The 18,156-nt window shown below is 38.3% G+C and overlaps 1 protein-coding gene across 1 annotated transcript in view; it reads right to left on the bottom strand.

Annotated features, from left to right (window-relative positions):
- The window catches only part of LAMA2 (laminin subunit alpha 2), a 499,033-nt gene that overhangs the window by 187,409 nt on the left and 293,468 nt on the right, over positions 1-18,156 (bottom strand). Inside the window, 2 exon segments of the mRNA XM_032215335.1 lie at positions 3,697-3,810; positions 14,819-14,930. Of these exon segments, the coding sequence (XP_032071226.1) occupies positions 3,697-3,810; positions 14,819-14,930 (226 nt within the window).

The following is an 18,156-nucleotide window of genomic DNA, read 5'->3' as shown; positions in this document are numbered from 1 at the left end:
AACTGTAGAGTTGGAAGGATCTTCAAGAATCATATAGTCCAACCTTCCATAATGTGGGAAAGACCAGTTAAACCATTGCTGAACCATAGCCTGGCCAGCAAGTAGCATCCTGCCACAATTACAAGGACTGTTGCTGACTCACAAAAAGTTAGATATATGAACATGGCAACTCTCTATGTCAGGGGTCCCCAATCCGTGGTCCATGGGTTGACACCGGTTCTCAGCCAAAAACCAGGCTGTGCAAACAAGCAAAGCCCCATCTGCGAGATATAGGCAGCACACAAAACTATGCCCTTCCTGTCTGGGGAAATACCTCTCTCCACAGAACTGGTCCCGGTGCCCAAAATGTTGGGGGGCGCTGCTCTATGTTGATACCTTTAAGACCAGTGGTGGGATTCAAATAATTTAACAACCAGTTCTCTCCCCTAATGACCAGCTGGGTAGGTGTGGTTCGGTGGTCATGAGACTGTGTGGGCATGGCCAACTCAACGTCACTCACGTTGATGGGCACTTCACCTTAGCTGTTACAATGTAACAAGGGTTAACTGGAGAGGCAGTTTCTGGAAGCAGGGCAATAAAGATTAGGCTAGAAACAACACCAGGATGTTTCCTTCCTGCCTTCCTTACAGGATTAGCCCTGAAAAGTGGAAGAAAACAAAATGAGATTTCTTCCAACCATCGGTTCTCTGAACTGCTAAGAAAGTTAACAGACGGTTCTCCAGAATAGGTGTGAACTGGCTGAATCCCACCACTGTTTAAGAGCCCACATTGCTCTGATTATCAAAAGGAAGACCTTCTCCTGTATATATCTGCCAGTCCAACCAGATCAAAGAGAGTCAATTCCATGAAGATCTTGTGCTGATGAGATTGCCACCTCTTACGGCCTCAAAAGTTGGTGTTTCCTGGAAGAGATTTGTTCAGCTTCATTCCTCTTAGGTTCCAGAAAAAATAATCTTCTATTTTGCTCCATTTTGAACAGCGGAGTGTGTCAAAAAATGAAAGTGGTTTGGTGGGTACATGGCATTTCTATCTTTTGGCTTGCATCTTTTCTATTACTTTTTATATATTTGGGGGTGATCTTAAATTGACATTGTTAGCTGCTCTGAGGTTTAGGAAGGAACAGCAGCCTACTAGTGTAGTCAGAAGTGAATTAAAACAAACACACAACATGAAAACAAAAAGACTTTACAAGAACTAAGATCCATGAATGGCTTTGCATGCGCAAGGAGAACGTGCCTATAGTGTAATATAACCAAGCAGCTTATAGCTTGTGCTAGCTATGGAAGAAGTCATGATGTACATTACAATCACACCATGAATGTATAGTTCTGCAGTATGCAACAGTCTGTTGGGATCAAAGACCTTGCAAGTTATTCCAACATGCATATGAGAGGTAGGCTTTTTCCTACAGACTTTGTCTTGATCTGAGATCTTATTATGAATCAAACTGTCAGAGAAACATATTTCAGTTTCTTTTTAACTGTATTTCAAAGCTAAGGAAGATTCAAAAGAGGTATCAGTAAATTAGCTGCTTAAATTATCCGTTGTATTACTGAAAAACATGATGAATAGTAATGAGAAGTCCAAAAGGCGCAATATGACTTAGTTAGGGAGAAAAAAATCGCTTTGATGTGGTGTGTCTTTTTACCTTCTTTATTTCACTTCAAAAGTCTTATGATCAAATTGAATTGCCTATCTGGGCACCAACCAATCCTACTTAACTTACAGCCAACACAAATACTTTTTCAAGGTTTAGACAGTGTATGATTTTCTCTGATACAGGTTGTGTTTAAACACTACAGAAAAGAGGACTGAGAAGCATTGTAAAACTGCAGATAAATATGACACTCCAGACAGATATAGTGCTGAATTGAATTTCCTAGTTCCAGGCTTTTCCTACCTGGTCGTCCCACATTAAATTTATTTATTGGCGTTGGACAGAAAACTAATTATAAAATTAAACACTGGCCAAATAAACAGTTCTATTCTCCCACCAACACACAAGCAACTGAAAACAAAAGTTTTTGGTTGTACTCCATTTGGGAGAGCAAGATTCCAGGTATTTTAGCCTTGCACATTTTACCTCTGTCCAAAGCCAAACCGCAATTTAGAAAAAATAATATTGGTTACATTACACTAATGAATTGCTAGGGTAATTTAAGAGTTTAAAAATCATTTTAATAGTTTATAGTTTGCCCTGTACATATTTTTATATCAAATATAAAATTAATAGGTGAATTATTTAAGGTATTTTTTCATAAAGGTACATTTTCAAAAACCCAGCAGTTTAAAATAGTTTAAACTGCAAAATATGTAGACATTTCATACAGAGACAAAACAGGAAGGACAATGGTATTTCAAATGCCAGCCTGTATTGTAAACCCACTGCATTTTTATTTAGCTTTTTCCTTGAAACTTTTCCTTGAGAAGAACAATGCCGAGTTAGTTCAAATACTAGAGGGAATCTGGAATATGATATCCCATTCAACTGGCAGTGGCTCAAATTGAATTTCTGCAGGACTAATGAAATGAGAAATGTTGTTTCAAGCTTCATGCCATGTCAGACAATATAAAACTAAAATGCCCTTGAGTTAATCAAAGCAGTCTATTCAGCATAATTTACACAGTCAAAATAAGCTAGAGAGCAGGCTGGAAACACTGGCACTCTAAGTATTATTATTCTGATTCATAAATGCATTTAATTCCAGATTAGTAGGCAGCTGTAAGATTTATGCATTCAATCAAGAAAAGGCACCTTTCTATGTAGCCTAAGCTACGTTTCCTTTGCAATCATTTTCTTTTGTAAGAATTTTTATATTTACTGAGAATTACAATTATACCTGCATGATGTATTACAATAGCAGTCACTAATAATTTCCTACACTATTCTATATGTTAAGTAAATCTCACAACAGAAATTAGAACATTGTACAGTACACCAGAAGCAAAGGTGGTATTCTGCTGGTTTGCACCAGTTCAGGAGAACCAGTAGTGGCAGTGGTGGGAGGTTCCGCCCACCCTCCCAGATGTCATCATGGATGCTCTGCATGTGCACTCCCGGTTCTGAACCAGTAGCGAAGGTAAGAGGATTTCATGCCTGACCAGAAGCTTTTCTCTTTGCTATTTTGGATAAGGCTTATTGCTGTGAAATAAATATCAAAAGTTTTCTTGCTCACCCTTATGCTCATGAGCTATTTTTTCATACTACCAAGAGACTCTTTAACTTCAGAAGCAGCCCATTAATAAAGATCCTGCCTATCAAATCACAGCTATTTTTCCCTTTAAGTAGTTAGTATCTCTAACAGGGGTGTGGTGTCCTAGTGGTTAAGATCCTGGGCTGCCACAAGAAGGTTGTCAGTTCTAGACCCAAGTACCATATAATGGGGTGAGCTCCTGTTCTTGCTCCAGTTCCTGACAAACAGTTCAAAAGCATGCAAATGCAAGTAGATAAATAGGTACCACTTCAGTGTGAAAGTAAGTGTTCCTTGCGCCTCGGCATACAGTGATGCAGATCATATGACCATGGAAGCATTTCCAGACAATGCTGGCTCCCTTAGCTAGGAAAGAGAGATGAACATTGACCCCTAGAGTTGGGCATAACTGAACAGGGGAAACCTTTACTTTTTTTTAAAGTCAGCATCTGTCAGGTAGTTAATTCAATTGCAATATTATCCTGAGCTGTCAAGCAGCACTTACCAGGCACTCTCCAGTGATATCATCACAGGACTCTGCATGACCAAAACAAGTGCACGGCCTACAAATTCCACCAATGATAGTGCCATTAATTCGCCTGTGTCCTGGCCAGCATGACTAGAAAAAAAAAGAAACATAAAAAAGAATATTTTTAACAATGCAAAATGCCACTAACATGCAAACAGAAGACACTTAATAAGATAACTATGGAAATTCTCAGTCATCCCGATCATGGTGGTCCCAAAGATGCTTTTTTCAAGAGGCAACTAGACTTTCTTTTTTTTTATTTGAAGACATTTCACTTCTCATTCAAGAAGCTTCTTCTGCTCTTGATTATAGAACTGAAAAAACTTCTTGGATGAGAAGCAAAACGTCTTCAAAGAAAAACCAGAAAGTCCAGTTGCCTCTTGAAAAAAGCACCTTTGGGACTTGATAAGATAGTGTATCACCGTAGTATACAGATAATGATATCGGACAAGTGGCATCCCATTTCTATTGACCATGGTTTTCTTCCCCTTGTCCATCTTCTAAATTTTATGTTAAGTTTTATTTCTGAGCATGTTTTGCCAGCTCATCGCCCTGCTCTGCTTTGTACTCTTTATTTGCTTTCTTCTTAAGTACTTATTTTGATTTTCCCATGCCATCTGTTTCCATGGCCATAAATACTGCTTGCAACCCATTTTGCTGTACCCCCAAATTTGTAGCTTTGAACAATATTCATTTCCCGAATGAATGTAAGCAGTCTACATACATGGGCAGTGTTGGATTTTAGGATTTAGTGATCTTGGCCTAGAGATTTTTAATTTTATTTTGCTGGCAACTGTGGCTATATTTTCAGAGGCAAAGTAGTCAGCTTTGCAGACCACATACTAAATAGACTTTGGAACCAAGCATCCTGAAAATCTAGTCCAATATATTAGTCTGAATACTCTTCTGGCGTGGGTGTTGCTCAGTGGGTAGTATTGCCAGGCATTCCATGGTTCCACGGATGTATTGGCTTAAATGCCAGGTAGAGAAAATAACTGAGAGTCCACCTGTTATTCTTCCCAAGAAATTAGCCCAAACTTTGTTCAGATGTTTTATATAACAGAGAACTATTTTGATCTGGAATAAAGGCTGGTGTTGCTAAAATCAAACAAAGAAGTTTGTCTCACTGTTATGATTGTCTAAGATACTGACCTGAACTGAAAAGGTTGGAGTAAGATTAGTCTTAGCTTGATCTTTCTGCTGAAAAGGCAAAATAAAAGCAGAGAAGTAAAGGATGGAAGTAAGACAGCTTGACATACCAATATGCAGAATGAATATAGTTAGAAAGCAAATTATTGAAAAAAGGGGTAAAATGCAAGAGAAAAGGCATTCTGTAGCTAAAACATCAGTGCAATTATTTTGGATTAGAGGTTAAAGAAACAGAAGGCAAATTAGCCGGCAACAGGAAAGCATAGCTCTGATTCCCCTTCACTTGTAGACCTAGTAGAATGAAAATGTTCATGGAAAAATTCCACACAGAGATGTGCCTGGACGAATGTTAACACCACATGTACAGATTGGTAAACATGTTTTATATAGTCAGCCATACCTCACTAATTAGAATGTTAATATTTGTCCAAGAAATTGGGATGGATGCAGCTTTGTAATTGCACTTCATTCAAGCATAATATGATTTGGTTATGGTTGATTAGGTTGAGAAAAACCATATCATTTATAAAATGTGGTTTAGAACTTAGTGTATTTTGTAAACTCAGTCAATTTTGTTGACAATTCAATGAATCATGGTTAAGCTGTTTTATTGTAGGAGTACCTGATACATAAAATATCAACTTCTTTTATAGGCATTCAATGTTCTTACAAAAGTTAGGAAGGCAGTGAAGTTTCATGAATGTCATTCTATAGGTTAGGGGTCAGCAACTTTAAACACTCCACAAAGGTCCTAACCGGAAGCCCCCCCCCCCGGTTCAATTCTGGAGCTGACCGGAAGTCCGATTCTTCCACCATAGAGTTTCCTTCTAGCATCCTTTTTCCTCTACCTGTCCTAACCGAAAGCCCTATCAATTGTGGAGCTGACCAGAAAATCCATCCCTTGCCATAGAGTCTCCTCCTGCTTCCCACCCCAACAGGAAGCGCCTCTCAAAATTATGATGTCAACTGGCGACAGGGAGCCGCAGCAGAGGGATGAAAGAGCCACATGCAGCTCCAGACTTGCAGGTTGCTAACCCCTGCTATAAGTAGTCATTGAGGAGGTCAGATGACTGCACAGCACTCCAGTGCATTGTTTCTCAACCTTAGAGCATTAAGATATGTGGACTTCAATTCCCAGAATTCATCAGCAAGCAGTTAGCTGGTTGGGAAATTCTGGGATTTGTAGTCCACACATTGTAAAAGAGCTGAGCTTTAGAAACACTGTTCTAGTGTATGTGTGACACTGCATTTAACAGGAGGATCCCCCCCAATCAATGTTGATTCAATACCTTATATTATCTACTGCATGGTCATCTCTCAGGCATATTTCAAGTATGAGCTATCAAAAAAAAAACAAAAAAACCCTGACTTTTGCTTGCACTTCAGAATAAGATGCCAGACAGCAATTCTGACTATCATATTTTGGCTCTATTTTATGGGTTTGAACATGCAGACACAACTGCTTGTAGCTAGTATTTTGCTGCTTTTGCATCTTTCTGTGTGTAGGTAGGGAGAGAATTCAAAAAACTAAACATTTACAGTTTCTCTAAGGGTTGAAATTGTTCACACAGTGTTGCAGAATGATGTCCTAAAGTTTCCTTATAATCTTTTAATTTTTCTTTTAAATTCTTCATTTTCTCAGCAGAATATTTCCACTGAATAGTTTAACAGAAAATAAAATTTACACATGAGAAAAATATAATAATAATAATAAAGGTAGGCCTCTTTCCTGCCGTGGCTGGGCCTGGACAGTTATCTGGTGTGGTTCCTACAGTTATGATATTATCGTCCTTGAACAAGTAGTGGCTTAGCACTGAGAACCAACCCAGGCACCTACCATCACTAATGATGAGGAGAAACCAACAAAATTCCACTTTGGATTGGTCATTGCCCGAGTCAACAAGGACCATGTCAGATGCTATGGCTCCTGGACATCTATCGAAAAAGGGGCTACAGGGTTCAGTTGTTACTGCCAGGAACCAGGGCGTGCAACTGCAAAGCAAATGGAACCAAAGTGCAAAACTTGGACAACCGAAGAAAATAGACAAATCCTCAAATATTACTATGAAGCATGTAACAGTGATACCCATTGTCATTGGGGCACTTGGCACCATGTCCAAGAATTTTACAAGATACATCAGCAAATTGCAGCTTCATGCAATAACACCAGTGGAACTGCAAAAAACTGTGCTACTTGTAACATCTTATATTTTAAGAAAGTACTTGGTTGATACCTAGGACACTAGGAGCAAACTGTATCAATGATTAGCACCAGTCACTGGTATTTGTAATGCATTTTTGAATGTTCTGTTAGCTGAATTTCATGTTTAATGAATAAAGTAAATAATAACAACAACAACAACAACAACAACAACAACAACTCCGCCGTTGCCGGTCCCAAGCCTGGATGAGAAAGGAGGAGGGTTGGGGTCAGGTTGGCAACTGGCCCCATTAAAAAAACCCTGCCAACCCATACAATATGGTGAAAGAAACGAATAAAAATTTTATACCGCATCGGTCATCGTGCGGGTTAACAAGGGCTGCGGTGGATGTTGGGGTCCCTGGACATCCGTTGACAAGTGGGCTACAAGTGGACCAGCCAACAAATCGACAAAAATATAGTGCAGATGAAAACTGTGCCATAATGGCCTGTTACTACAACTCAGAGCCAGAAAAAAGAGGTTATTAAAAGCGAATGTATGAATTATGGAAACAACAATATCCAGATTCAAATGTTAGTGAACAACGACTAGCAGATCAAAGGCGATTTATTATACGGAATAAAGTGTTTAGTGAAGTTGAACTTGAGGAAATTCAGGCAAATTGCAAAACCAAAAAAAACAATATCACAAGCGGAAATAACTGATATTCAAGACACAACTAAAGACATTATAGTGGAACTCCCAGAAGAAGCTCTCGGGGAGGAAATAACACCACCACCACTTGAACCAGTTATCATTGAACCAACTGATGAACTAACTCAAAAACAAAAAGAATTGAAGGATAAGATCATGGAGCATTTTCTGCTTAATGAGGAAAGGCAACGTTTACCATCACTAAAAACTGTGCCTAAGAAAATTTTGGCCCCTATCATGAAAATGGTTAATGCAGTATTTTCAACAATTGAATCGGGATCCATCTTGGAAACGAACCAGTTAATGTACAGCGCAGCTGTAATAATCACTAATGAACTAGGCATTAAAATCAAAGTACCTAGTCACACAACAGAAAAAGCATCAAAGCCAAAGTGGAAAATCCGATTAGAACAAAAAGTCAAAAAATTAAGGGCAGATGCTAGTAACTTAAAGAACATGCAGGAGCAACGGCTTAAAAACAACAAAACCATAGATTGGCTAATCAGAAGATATGGATTGGATACAAGAAACATCAATGAAGCTGTAGAGATTGTACAGCAGATAACAGCAACAGCTAGAAAAATTGAAAGATATGAGGCACGAATCATCCAATATAAACAAAATCAGCAATTTCGATCAGACCAACGGCGTTTTTATCAAAGTCTTAATGTGAATGGTGACACCAAAAGTGAAAAACCAGAAAAGCAGGCCACAGTTGAATTCTGGAAAAAATTGTGGGAAAATGCAAAGGACTACAATAAGGAAGCAAAGTGGATACATGACTTTGAGGAAAGCATTGGCAACAAACAAATGCAAGTATTAGAAATAACAACTGAGATGGTCAAAAATCGAGTTTAAAAGGTAAAGAATTGGACATCACCTAGAAAGGACCATTTACATAGTTTCTGGCTCAAATATCTGACCAGTTTACATGCAATATTGGCCAGGCAACTGAATGAAATTTTACAAAAGGGCCAAATTGATGAATGGTTGAGAACTGGAAAAACATATTTAATTCAGAAAGATGCAACTAGAGGAACAACACCTGAAAACTACAGACCAATAACATGCTTGCCAACAACCTTCAAATTACTCACAGGCATTATTGCAGATAACATGATGGATTATTTGGAAACAAACAACATCTTGCCAGTAGAGCAAAAAGGCAACAAAAGAAGGAGCAGGGGCACAAAAGATCAGCTCCTAATTGATAAAATGATATTAGAAAATTGTAAGAACAGAAAAACGAACTTGAATATAGTCTGGATTGATTACAAAAAGGCATTTGACTCACTGCCACATAGTTGGATCATAAAACGCTTAGAAACAACTGGCATTAGCAAAAATATTACATCCTTTACTGAAAAGGCGATGAAACAATGGAGAACTGAGTTGACAGTAGGGAATGAGATCTACGGAATGGTTAATATCAAGCGAGGAATTTTCCAGGGTGATTCACTTTCACCTCTTCTCTTCGTCATCACAATGATCCCACTATCAGTAATCTTTAAAAAAATGAAATTAGGCTACCAAACAGCCAAAGAAGCTGAAAAAATTTCGCATTTACTATATATAGATGATTTGAAACTCTATGGAAAGTCAGAAATAGAAATCCAATCATTGACAAATACAGTCCGAGTATTCAGCATCGATATTTCAATGCAGTTTGGCATGGAAAAATGCGCCACTGTATCCATAAAAAGGGGCAAAATCACTGCATGTGAGGGATTTGAAATGCCCAATGGCCAACTAATTAAATGCAATGAAAATGAAGCCTACAAATACTTAGGCATTCTGCAGTTGGATAATATCAAGCATGGAGAAGTAAAAACTATTGTCAGGCGAGAGTACACCAACAGAGTTAGGAAAATTTTGAAATCTAAATTGAATGGTGGAAATACAATCAAGGCCATAAATACCTGGGCAATACCAGTTATAAGATACACAGCTGGTATAGTTAACTGGACACAAGCTGATTTGGACATTTTGGACCAAAAAACCAGGAAACTAATGACAATGCACTACAGTTTACATCCACGTGGTGATACTGATAGACTGTAACTGCCCCGAAAATCAGGTGGCAGAGGATTATTACAAGTGAAGCAAACAGTTGAAGAAGAAAAACATGCACTGACTGATTATTTAAAAGAAAGTCAAGAACATCTATTAATCGAAGTAAAGAACAAAAATCTACTGAAGGCCCAACAGACGAAACAAGAATACAGAAAACATGTGATAAAATCAAGAATGGAGAGTTGGCAGAACAAAGCACTGCATGGCCAATTTCTGGAAAAAAGAAAAGATAAAGTGGACAGTGAACAAACTTGGTTATGATTAACAACAGGTACATTAAAGAAAGAAACAGAGTCACTAATCCTGGCTGCGCAAGAACAAGCTATCTGCACTAATGCCATTAAAACCAAAATCGAAAAATCCTCTGATGATGCCAAATGCAGACTTTGCAAAGAAGCTGATGAAACTGTTGATCACATACTCAGCTGCTGTAAAAAAATCGTGCAGACTGATTATAAATTGTGGCACAATTCAGTAGCACAAATGATCCATTGGAATTTGTGCAAAAATTATAATATTAAAACAGCAACAAACTGGTGGGAACATCAGCCTGAAAAAGTCACCGAAAATCAGATGGTCAAGATCTTGTGGGATTTCCGTATACAAACGGACAAAATACTGGCACATAATACACCAGACATCACACTGGTTGAGAAAAATAAGGTCACAATCATAGACATTGCAATACCAGGTGATAGCAGGGTCGTGGAGAAGGAACAAGAAAAAATCGCAAAATACCAGGACTTAAAAATCGAAATTCAACGACTATGGCACAAACCAGCAGTGGTAATTCCAATGGTAATTGGCACACTGGGTGCTATTCCAAAAGCACTGGAATTACATTTGAAACAGTTAAAAATTGACAAAATCACCTTCAGTCAAATGCAAAAAGCCGCACTGCTTGGATCTGCACGCATATTACGAAAATACGTTACGACGTCCTAGGCCTTTGGGGGGGGGGGCGACTAGTAACCAATGCCAAATCCGGAGAAACAACTGGCTGCGGTGATACAATTGTATAACAACAACAACAACAACAACAGCAACAACAACAATAATAATAATAATTCCATCCAGAAAAAAAGCATTGGCTTTTCTGTTTTACAATTGAAGTTTGCAAGAACACTTGAAATTGTTTCGGTTGAAATTGTATAAACATTTCTCTCAGCAGAAAGGAGTCTATAAACAATCTGATTGGTTTGCTTTTATTCAGATAAATATTTGAAGAACTGCCATACCAGCAGGAAGGAAAAGGAATAAAAGTATTTTATAAAATGTAAATAAATATTGCTTTCCTTTCTATAAATGTCTCTTCCAGCATAGGAATCCCTATGAGAAGAATCTCTCATGGTGCTCCTCCTGTGAATTAAACTTTACTCCAAATTTTATGGGCTTGTACATAAGAAAAAAGGACTTACAGACTGACAAACTCATTTCAAAAGCAACCCACAAGCCACACTACTGTGTTGAAAACTGATTTAACAGCCATTTTTAAGAAAATCTGGGGAATGGAAGAATGTTAGGTTAAAATGAAACTGTAGCATCCGTTACTTGCTCTTTGTTTCCATAGGTCCCAGACAACATGTGTTATGTAAGAGTGACTCGGCCACATATTGTCAGGCTTGTAGTTATGTTCCTTTTAGGATTTTTGGCCTCCCACACTTTCTAATATTTTATTATGCTGTTTCATTAGTGTAGTAGTTGGTGGGGGGAATAGAAAGGAGTAGAATTGTGGAATGTGTTGTCATTCTTTTCTAGAAGCCCAAGGTCATCTTTTGTCTCCCCACCTCTGCACCTGACTGGAACCAGCTGGGTGGAGATGCCAGTGTGGCCGAAGAAGATTGGACCATGTGATGGATGTATGGGTGTGGGGATAAGATCATGAACTTTCAACTGGGTGGAATCCCAGGAAGTTTTCAGAATTGGGATTTCCAAAGATGTGCCAACATGTCTGTTTTATTAAATTGGAACTTTAAGGATAGATCTGCCTTGGACTCTAATTTAATTCTGCATGATATTTGAAACTCTGACATATATATTACCGAAGGTCAGGACCATCTGACCTTGAGATTGGACTACCATTTGTCAGAAATAATGTAGCGTCTCATGCTTGAGCAGGGGGTTGGACTAGATGACCTATAATGTCTCTTCAAATTCTGCTAATCTGTAATCTCTTTTAAAATGAATAATGTACCTGGCTCAGGCAATTATTTTTATGTTATAAAATGCAGTAAATAGGTATTTCATTAGCTGTGTGTTGAACTGCTTGTAATAGTTTTTGCCAAGTCGATATGACAACATGGGTTCTTATTTATTTGATTTAAGGGAGGAGGGCAGCTCCTGGACTATTCTTGGCAACCAAATATTTGCTTGAGTCAGTTCTGTAAATTTGACAGACCAATAGGTGGTAATGTACATAGTAATAACAAAAGTGCCTTGGCAAGCCTCCTTTCTCTTAGAGTTTTAGAATAGCCAGTTCAACCGGGATGTGTCTTGAAGGACTTGAGAAACTGGGCCTCAAAGAAGAACCTATATATAGGTAGTCCTCAATTTATAGCAGGGACGTGCAGTCACTAGAGGCAAGGGAGGCGGGGCCTCACCAGTCTCCTGAGGGAAAGGAAAGAATTTTAAAGAATTTTTTAAAAATAATTAAAGCCAGGATAGTTGCTACCAGATTTCAAGTCACAGTGGCTTGGTGTCTGCTCTCAGTGTTAACTATAGGAGGAGGCCAGAGAACTCGGGGCCTCCTTTGCATAAGGAATTTTTCACCTTTTAAAAGTTAAGAAAGAGTTAAAAAGCAAAAAAATTCATATGCAAAGGAGGCACTGATTCTCCTGCCTCCTGATCTGAGAGCAGTGAATCATGTCTTGCACTTGAGCGACTGCGCAATTGAGGGTGATTCTGGAGAGGTTGCTCTGGGCCACCAGCCACCATTTCTTCAGCAGCAATTTCTTCTCTGCCCGGCATTTTCTACTGGGTGGCTTGCCCCAGCCTGCAGCCAGCCCAGCACTGGGCAGGGGGGATGAAGAAGAGGAGGAGGAGGAGGAGGAGGTGAAGAGCGGTGAGTCCTTGTGCCGGCTGGCCAGGCGGGGAGCAGGTCAGGCGGGGAGTGGGTGGGCTGGCTCTGGCTGGCTGGGGAGGGGGGAATCATTTCAGCTCAGGTGGCCCCCACCGCCAGCAGCTTGGGTGTCCCAGCTCCATCCAAGCTGCTTACTGTCGCGCTCCACCGCCTTGCCCCCCTCCTCCGACAAACAATCCTGCTGCCCCGGCCTGCAGCCAGCCTAGCACCGAGCGGGAAGGATGAGGAAGAGGAAGAGGAGGAGGAGGAGGAGGAGGAGGAGGAGGAGGAGGAGGAGGAGGAGAGCAGTGAGTTCTTGGGCCAGCCGGCCGGCCAGGCAGGGAGCAGATCGGGCGGGGGGTGGGTGGGCTGGCTGGCTGGGGAGGAGGCCACATGATCAAACAAGTTTTTTGAACCTCTTCAAAACCCTTCAAAATCTATCATCAGCCTTTTATAAAATACCTTTGGTGGGTGTGTTTTTTTTAGCATTAGTATTTGTAATAAGATAAAGAAGTGATTATATCAGCTATCAGAATCAAGGCTCCATGACCTAAATAACATATATAAAATCATGGTGCTTTAAAAGAAGAGAGCTGACAAGTAAATGCCTAGAGTGCTGGTATAAATGGCACATTGTTTATAGTATTGTGAAACAGAACACCTTTGTGCTTTTAAAATCCTTCCTCGGAGACCTAGTTTTCAAATTTTTGCATTTAAAAGCTCCATCAGCAACACCTTGATGTGTTAGTTAAGCATACATGCACTTACTCCAAATATAGACTAGATATTAGTTGGTTGAAAATATTCAGATTTTACATATTATAACCTTCAACAAGACTGCACTTACTAAATTGATGAATCAATCATCCCAGGGGAAAAGTGTGTGTGTGTGTGTCTGTGTGTGTGTCTGTGTGTGTGTGTGTGTGTGTGTGTGTATGGGAGGGGGAGGAGAAAATCACACTATCTTTATGAAAAGCGCTATGTATTGTCTCAAGCACGAATGTGTTGCTTCATTTTGAAATTCTAAATCATATCACATATTTTGATTTTGAGTATTCAGAGTTTTTAAATATAATGACAAATAAAGTGATTAAGCCCGAAGGACAGTTTCATGGCTGCATGTTATGAACATTATATAAAATATCACACAATTCCATGCACATCAGTTCAGAAGTCACCCGTAGGTGTTCCCAGGCGTAAGATTGCTACTCTGTAAATGAAAATATCTCAGATACATTTGAGTTGACATATAATACATAAATATGATTATTTGTAAAGTTATTTACAATGATAAGGGACTAAAGAAAGCTTTCAGTTTTTCTTAACTGAGCTAAAAACATCAAATATATATATATTTATATGTGTGTGTGTATATATATGACACTAAATACAGACAGACAGACAGACAGACACAGTGTTAAATGAAATATTCCAAAGATTGAATACAATTTGTGATATACAACTTATAATTAAGCACACCCAACTAGATTTGGGTGCTATGGTAAATCAAAGTTAATTAAAACCAAAAGGAACACTTTCCAAACCTCTTCATTACAGTTATGTGGAGGATAGAAAAGGTGGAATATGATGATTTATGGAAAACAATGCCAGCTTAAGAGTATATGGTATCTATAAACATCATGAACAGATGGCCATGTCAAAAAGATTTGCATTTTTGGAATGATTAGGAAAGGGGGGCGGCATTGGTGCACCCCAAACTTTGGCGCCTATAGTCAGTCAGTGCCCCCTACCTGGATTGTGCCTGCTTGTCAATCACCTAAAGTCAGAGAGGTTCTGTTTGTTTCTATTGCTATCACCTGTAGCTTATTCCGATATTCAGACCCCAGCAGACGGATATGCATATAATTCTATGTGTGGTCTACTTGAAAGAGTTTGGTTTTCAATCAACCCCCATATTTACTGACAGAAAAATCCTTCAACTGCTTTGTATTAAGATACTTACCTCACAGGACGAACCCAAATATCCTGTAGGACACTGGCAAATTTCAACAGCAGATGCATCTTTTTGTCCAGGCAGTAAGTCATTAGCAGATTCCAGGCTGACACCACTCAACCTAGTATAAAAGGATAAAGTAGAGGAAATGCTAATGATCTAGAAAGGTAACATTGTATTCATACTATTTGCTGTGCTAGATTGGGTGCGAGTGAGAAGGATAGATCATGTACTTATGTTAAAAGTAAAACGGGTTATCCAAAGATTGTCTGTCTCTTTTGACTTGGTAGTAGTCATGTTTAGACTACAAGTAGTCCTTGACTTGCAACAGTTCACTTAGTGACTGTTTGAAGTTACAACGGAATTGGAAAAAATGACATGACCATTTTTCATACTTATAACCCCCCCTCCCATGGTCGCGTGATTTACATTTGGATGCTTGACAACTGATTCACATTTATGACCATTGCAATGTCCTGGGATCACGTGACCCCTTTTGCAATTTTCTGACAAGCAAAGTCAATGGGTAAACCTGATTCACTTAACAACCATGTAACTAATTTAGCAATGGTAGTGATTCATGTATATGGCAAGAAAAGTTGTAAAATGGGGCAAAACTCACAACAAATTTCTCGCTTAACAACATAAATTTGGAGCTCAATTTTGGTCGTAAGCTGAGGACTACCTGTATAGCATAGCAAATCCACATTAGAACATTGTTACACAAATATTATTAACCATAGGAAGGCTTCTTAGTTTGTAAATTGCATGTTTTACTTATGCTGCAGGCAGACCAAGAATTAGGCTGACTGAGAAACTGTCAAACACATCTTCTTACTCTGCTGAAAAGTAATGAAATATTAAATTAGATTTATAGATTTGACATTACTTTGAAATATGTTTTACTTTGGGAAATGATGTTATAGAAAAAATACTTATTCTAAAGTGAACTGCTTTTTCTTTACTACAATTCTATAGACTAATCAATATAAGGAGAGACAGATAAAAAAAGCTTTTCTCTCTATTATACAAGGGATTTTTCATACTCTTGTCCCAATAGAGTAATAAAGATTTGATAAGCACTGTTTGCCGTATCATGAACACATGAAGAGCCTAGTCTGTAGACTAGAGGAAATCTAACTATGTGGTTGCTAAGAGTCAGCCATGACTTCATGGTGCACAATCAATCAATCCATCAATCAATCACTAGGTGAATTTAGGAGGCTAGAAGCGGGATGAGGATTAAAAAAAATGTGGATTTTTAACTGTGGATTTTAATGCTGTTATGCCCCCCAAAGTCATTGTATGTGAGTTGAGCAGCTAAATAAATTTGCTCAGTAAATAAACTTATGCAACCACAGAACCCACAGAAATATTGTCCACTTAAAAGAGTTTGTAAAAAAGCACCCGGGAGACTCTCAGATGTGAGGAACAAACCCTAAGCCAGTGTTTCTCAACTGGGGGGTTGGCTGGGGGATTCTGGGAGTTGAAGTCCACAGGACTTAAAGTCGCCAAGGTTGAAAAACACTGCTCTAAGCGGACTTTCATGTGTTTTGCATTGAGGAGAGGCCTCCATCTAGCCACTCTGCCATAAAGTCTAGATCAGTACAGGGATGCAGTGATGGTTGTCTTTCTGGAATTCTCTCCCATCTCCACACAGGATCTCTAGAGCTAGTCAGAGTGACCATCAGTTCTTAGTCACTTATCTTACTAATACCCTTCTCCACTGATTGCTGTTTGACTAGGTGACCAGCTGTTGGAAGAGTCCTGGCAGCGCCAAACTTCTTCTATTTGACCATTATAAAGGCCAATGTACTCCTAGAAACCTTCAGTGCAGCAGAAATTTTAATGTAGCCTTCCCCAGATCTCTGCCTTGCAATAGTCCTGCTTGTACTTCATTGAATTAGGAATATTAGTCAAAATCTAATGAAAATCTGAGCATACTTCATCACAATCAAATCAGTTATCTTTAACCAGAAGATGTTAAACATTAAGGAAGCAATCCTAGATATGTTTATTTGAAGGTAAATTGGGTTCAGGTAGGATTTGTGTTTAGGAGTTTTAATAAGAAAGAACTAAATAAAATTTCTAGGGCTATATACATGGAACTAATTTAGGTGGACATCTAAGAAAGCTAAGAAATATTGGGACCAGATTTGTACTTTAATTCAGAGAAATCTTAAAATAGATGTATAGTCATAACCAGAGGTTTTTCTTCTAGATTTGATGGACATACAGATTGAAAAAAATACGGGACTTTATTTTCATACATGGTAATAGCAGCAACACTTTTATATCACAGAGATGGAAGAATTAATAAGATCCCACAATGGAAGAATAGATGGTTCAGTTAACAGAGTGAGCAGAAATGAAGAAAGTGACTGCTTTGATTTTTTTTAAAAGGAATTTATTTTGCTTTCTTTCTACTTGGAAAACACTTTTAATCTTTTTGCTTGAAATTGAAAGAAATGAAATTTTAACTTTGGAATTTTATGACTAGAGATTTTTTTAAATTACTATAACAGTACTGTGTGTTATGGTTAATCTTAGAGAAAAAACATATATCATTTTATACTATCTGTACAAAAGAAAATTGGAAATTGTTTTTTTCTTTATTCTTTTTAAAAAAAATTTCCTGAACCTACAAATTTGCTTTATCCTTTTTGTTTTAAACTTTTTTCCTATTTCAGAATAACAGAGTTGGAAGGAACCTTGGTGGTCTCTTAGTCAAACCCCTGCTCAAACAGGAAACTCTATACTATTTCAGAAAAGTGGTTTGTTCCTTGGATTTTGCCTTGTTCTGAAACTTAATGTTTTGAAAAATAATCATCTTAGACTTATTTTTATAGATAGGTTCTCCCTTGACTATCCTATCAAAATCAAAATTAGGTAATACATCAAATATTTATCTATAAAGGATTTATAGAAAAATAATAAACTAATTTATCTAAATTGATATAACTGCATAAAAATCCAGTTGATTTACTATTACTGTAATATATTTTTTAATTCTAATGTTACTATCGAAGCCTGAACATAAAATCTCTTTACATCTTAACCAGTGCCTCTGGGAGCATTGCTAAGTAGTTAATTTTTGTGATTCTTTACATAGTCCCATGCTACCAGTGGAAAATGTTTTAATCTGACCCATTAGTAAGAGACTCTCCTTAGGGTGAAGCATCATTCTACATGCTAAGGAAGCTGGGAGGAGGTCAATTTTACACATTTTAAAAAGTGTAATCTAGTGAAACATTCGGATGCATGCAGAAGCCCTATGTGATGTGATTTTATTTATGTACTAAAGAGATGTATATGGCCACCCAATTCATACATGGTGGGATATAGCA

This window comes from Thamnophis elegans, chromosome 4 (assembly GCF_009769535.1).
Source record: "Thamnophis elegans isolate rThaEle1 chromosome 4, rThaEle1.pri, whole genome shotgun sequence".
NCBI classification, from domain to species: domain Eukaryota; kingdom Metazoa; phylum Chordata; class Lepidosauria; order Squamata; family Colubridae; genus Thamnophis; species Thamnophis elegans.
Note: the sequence above shows the minus strand (reverse complement) of the source record. Positions and strands in the feature narration are given on the sequence as shown.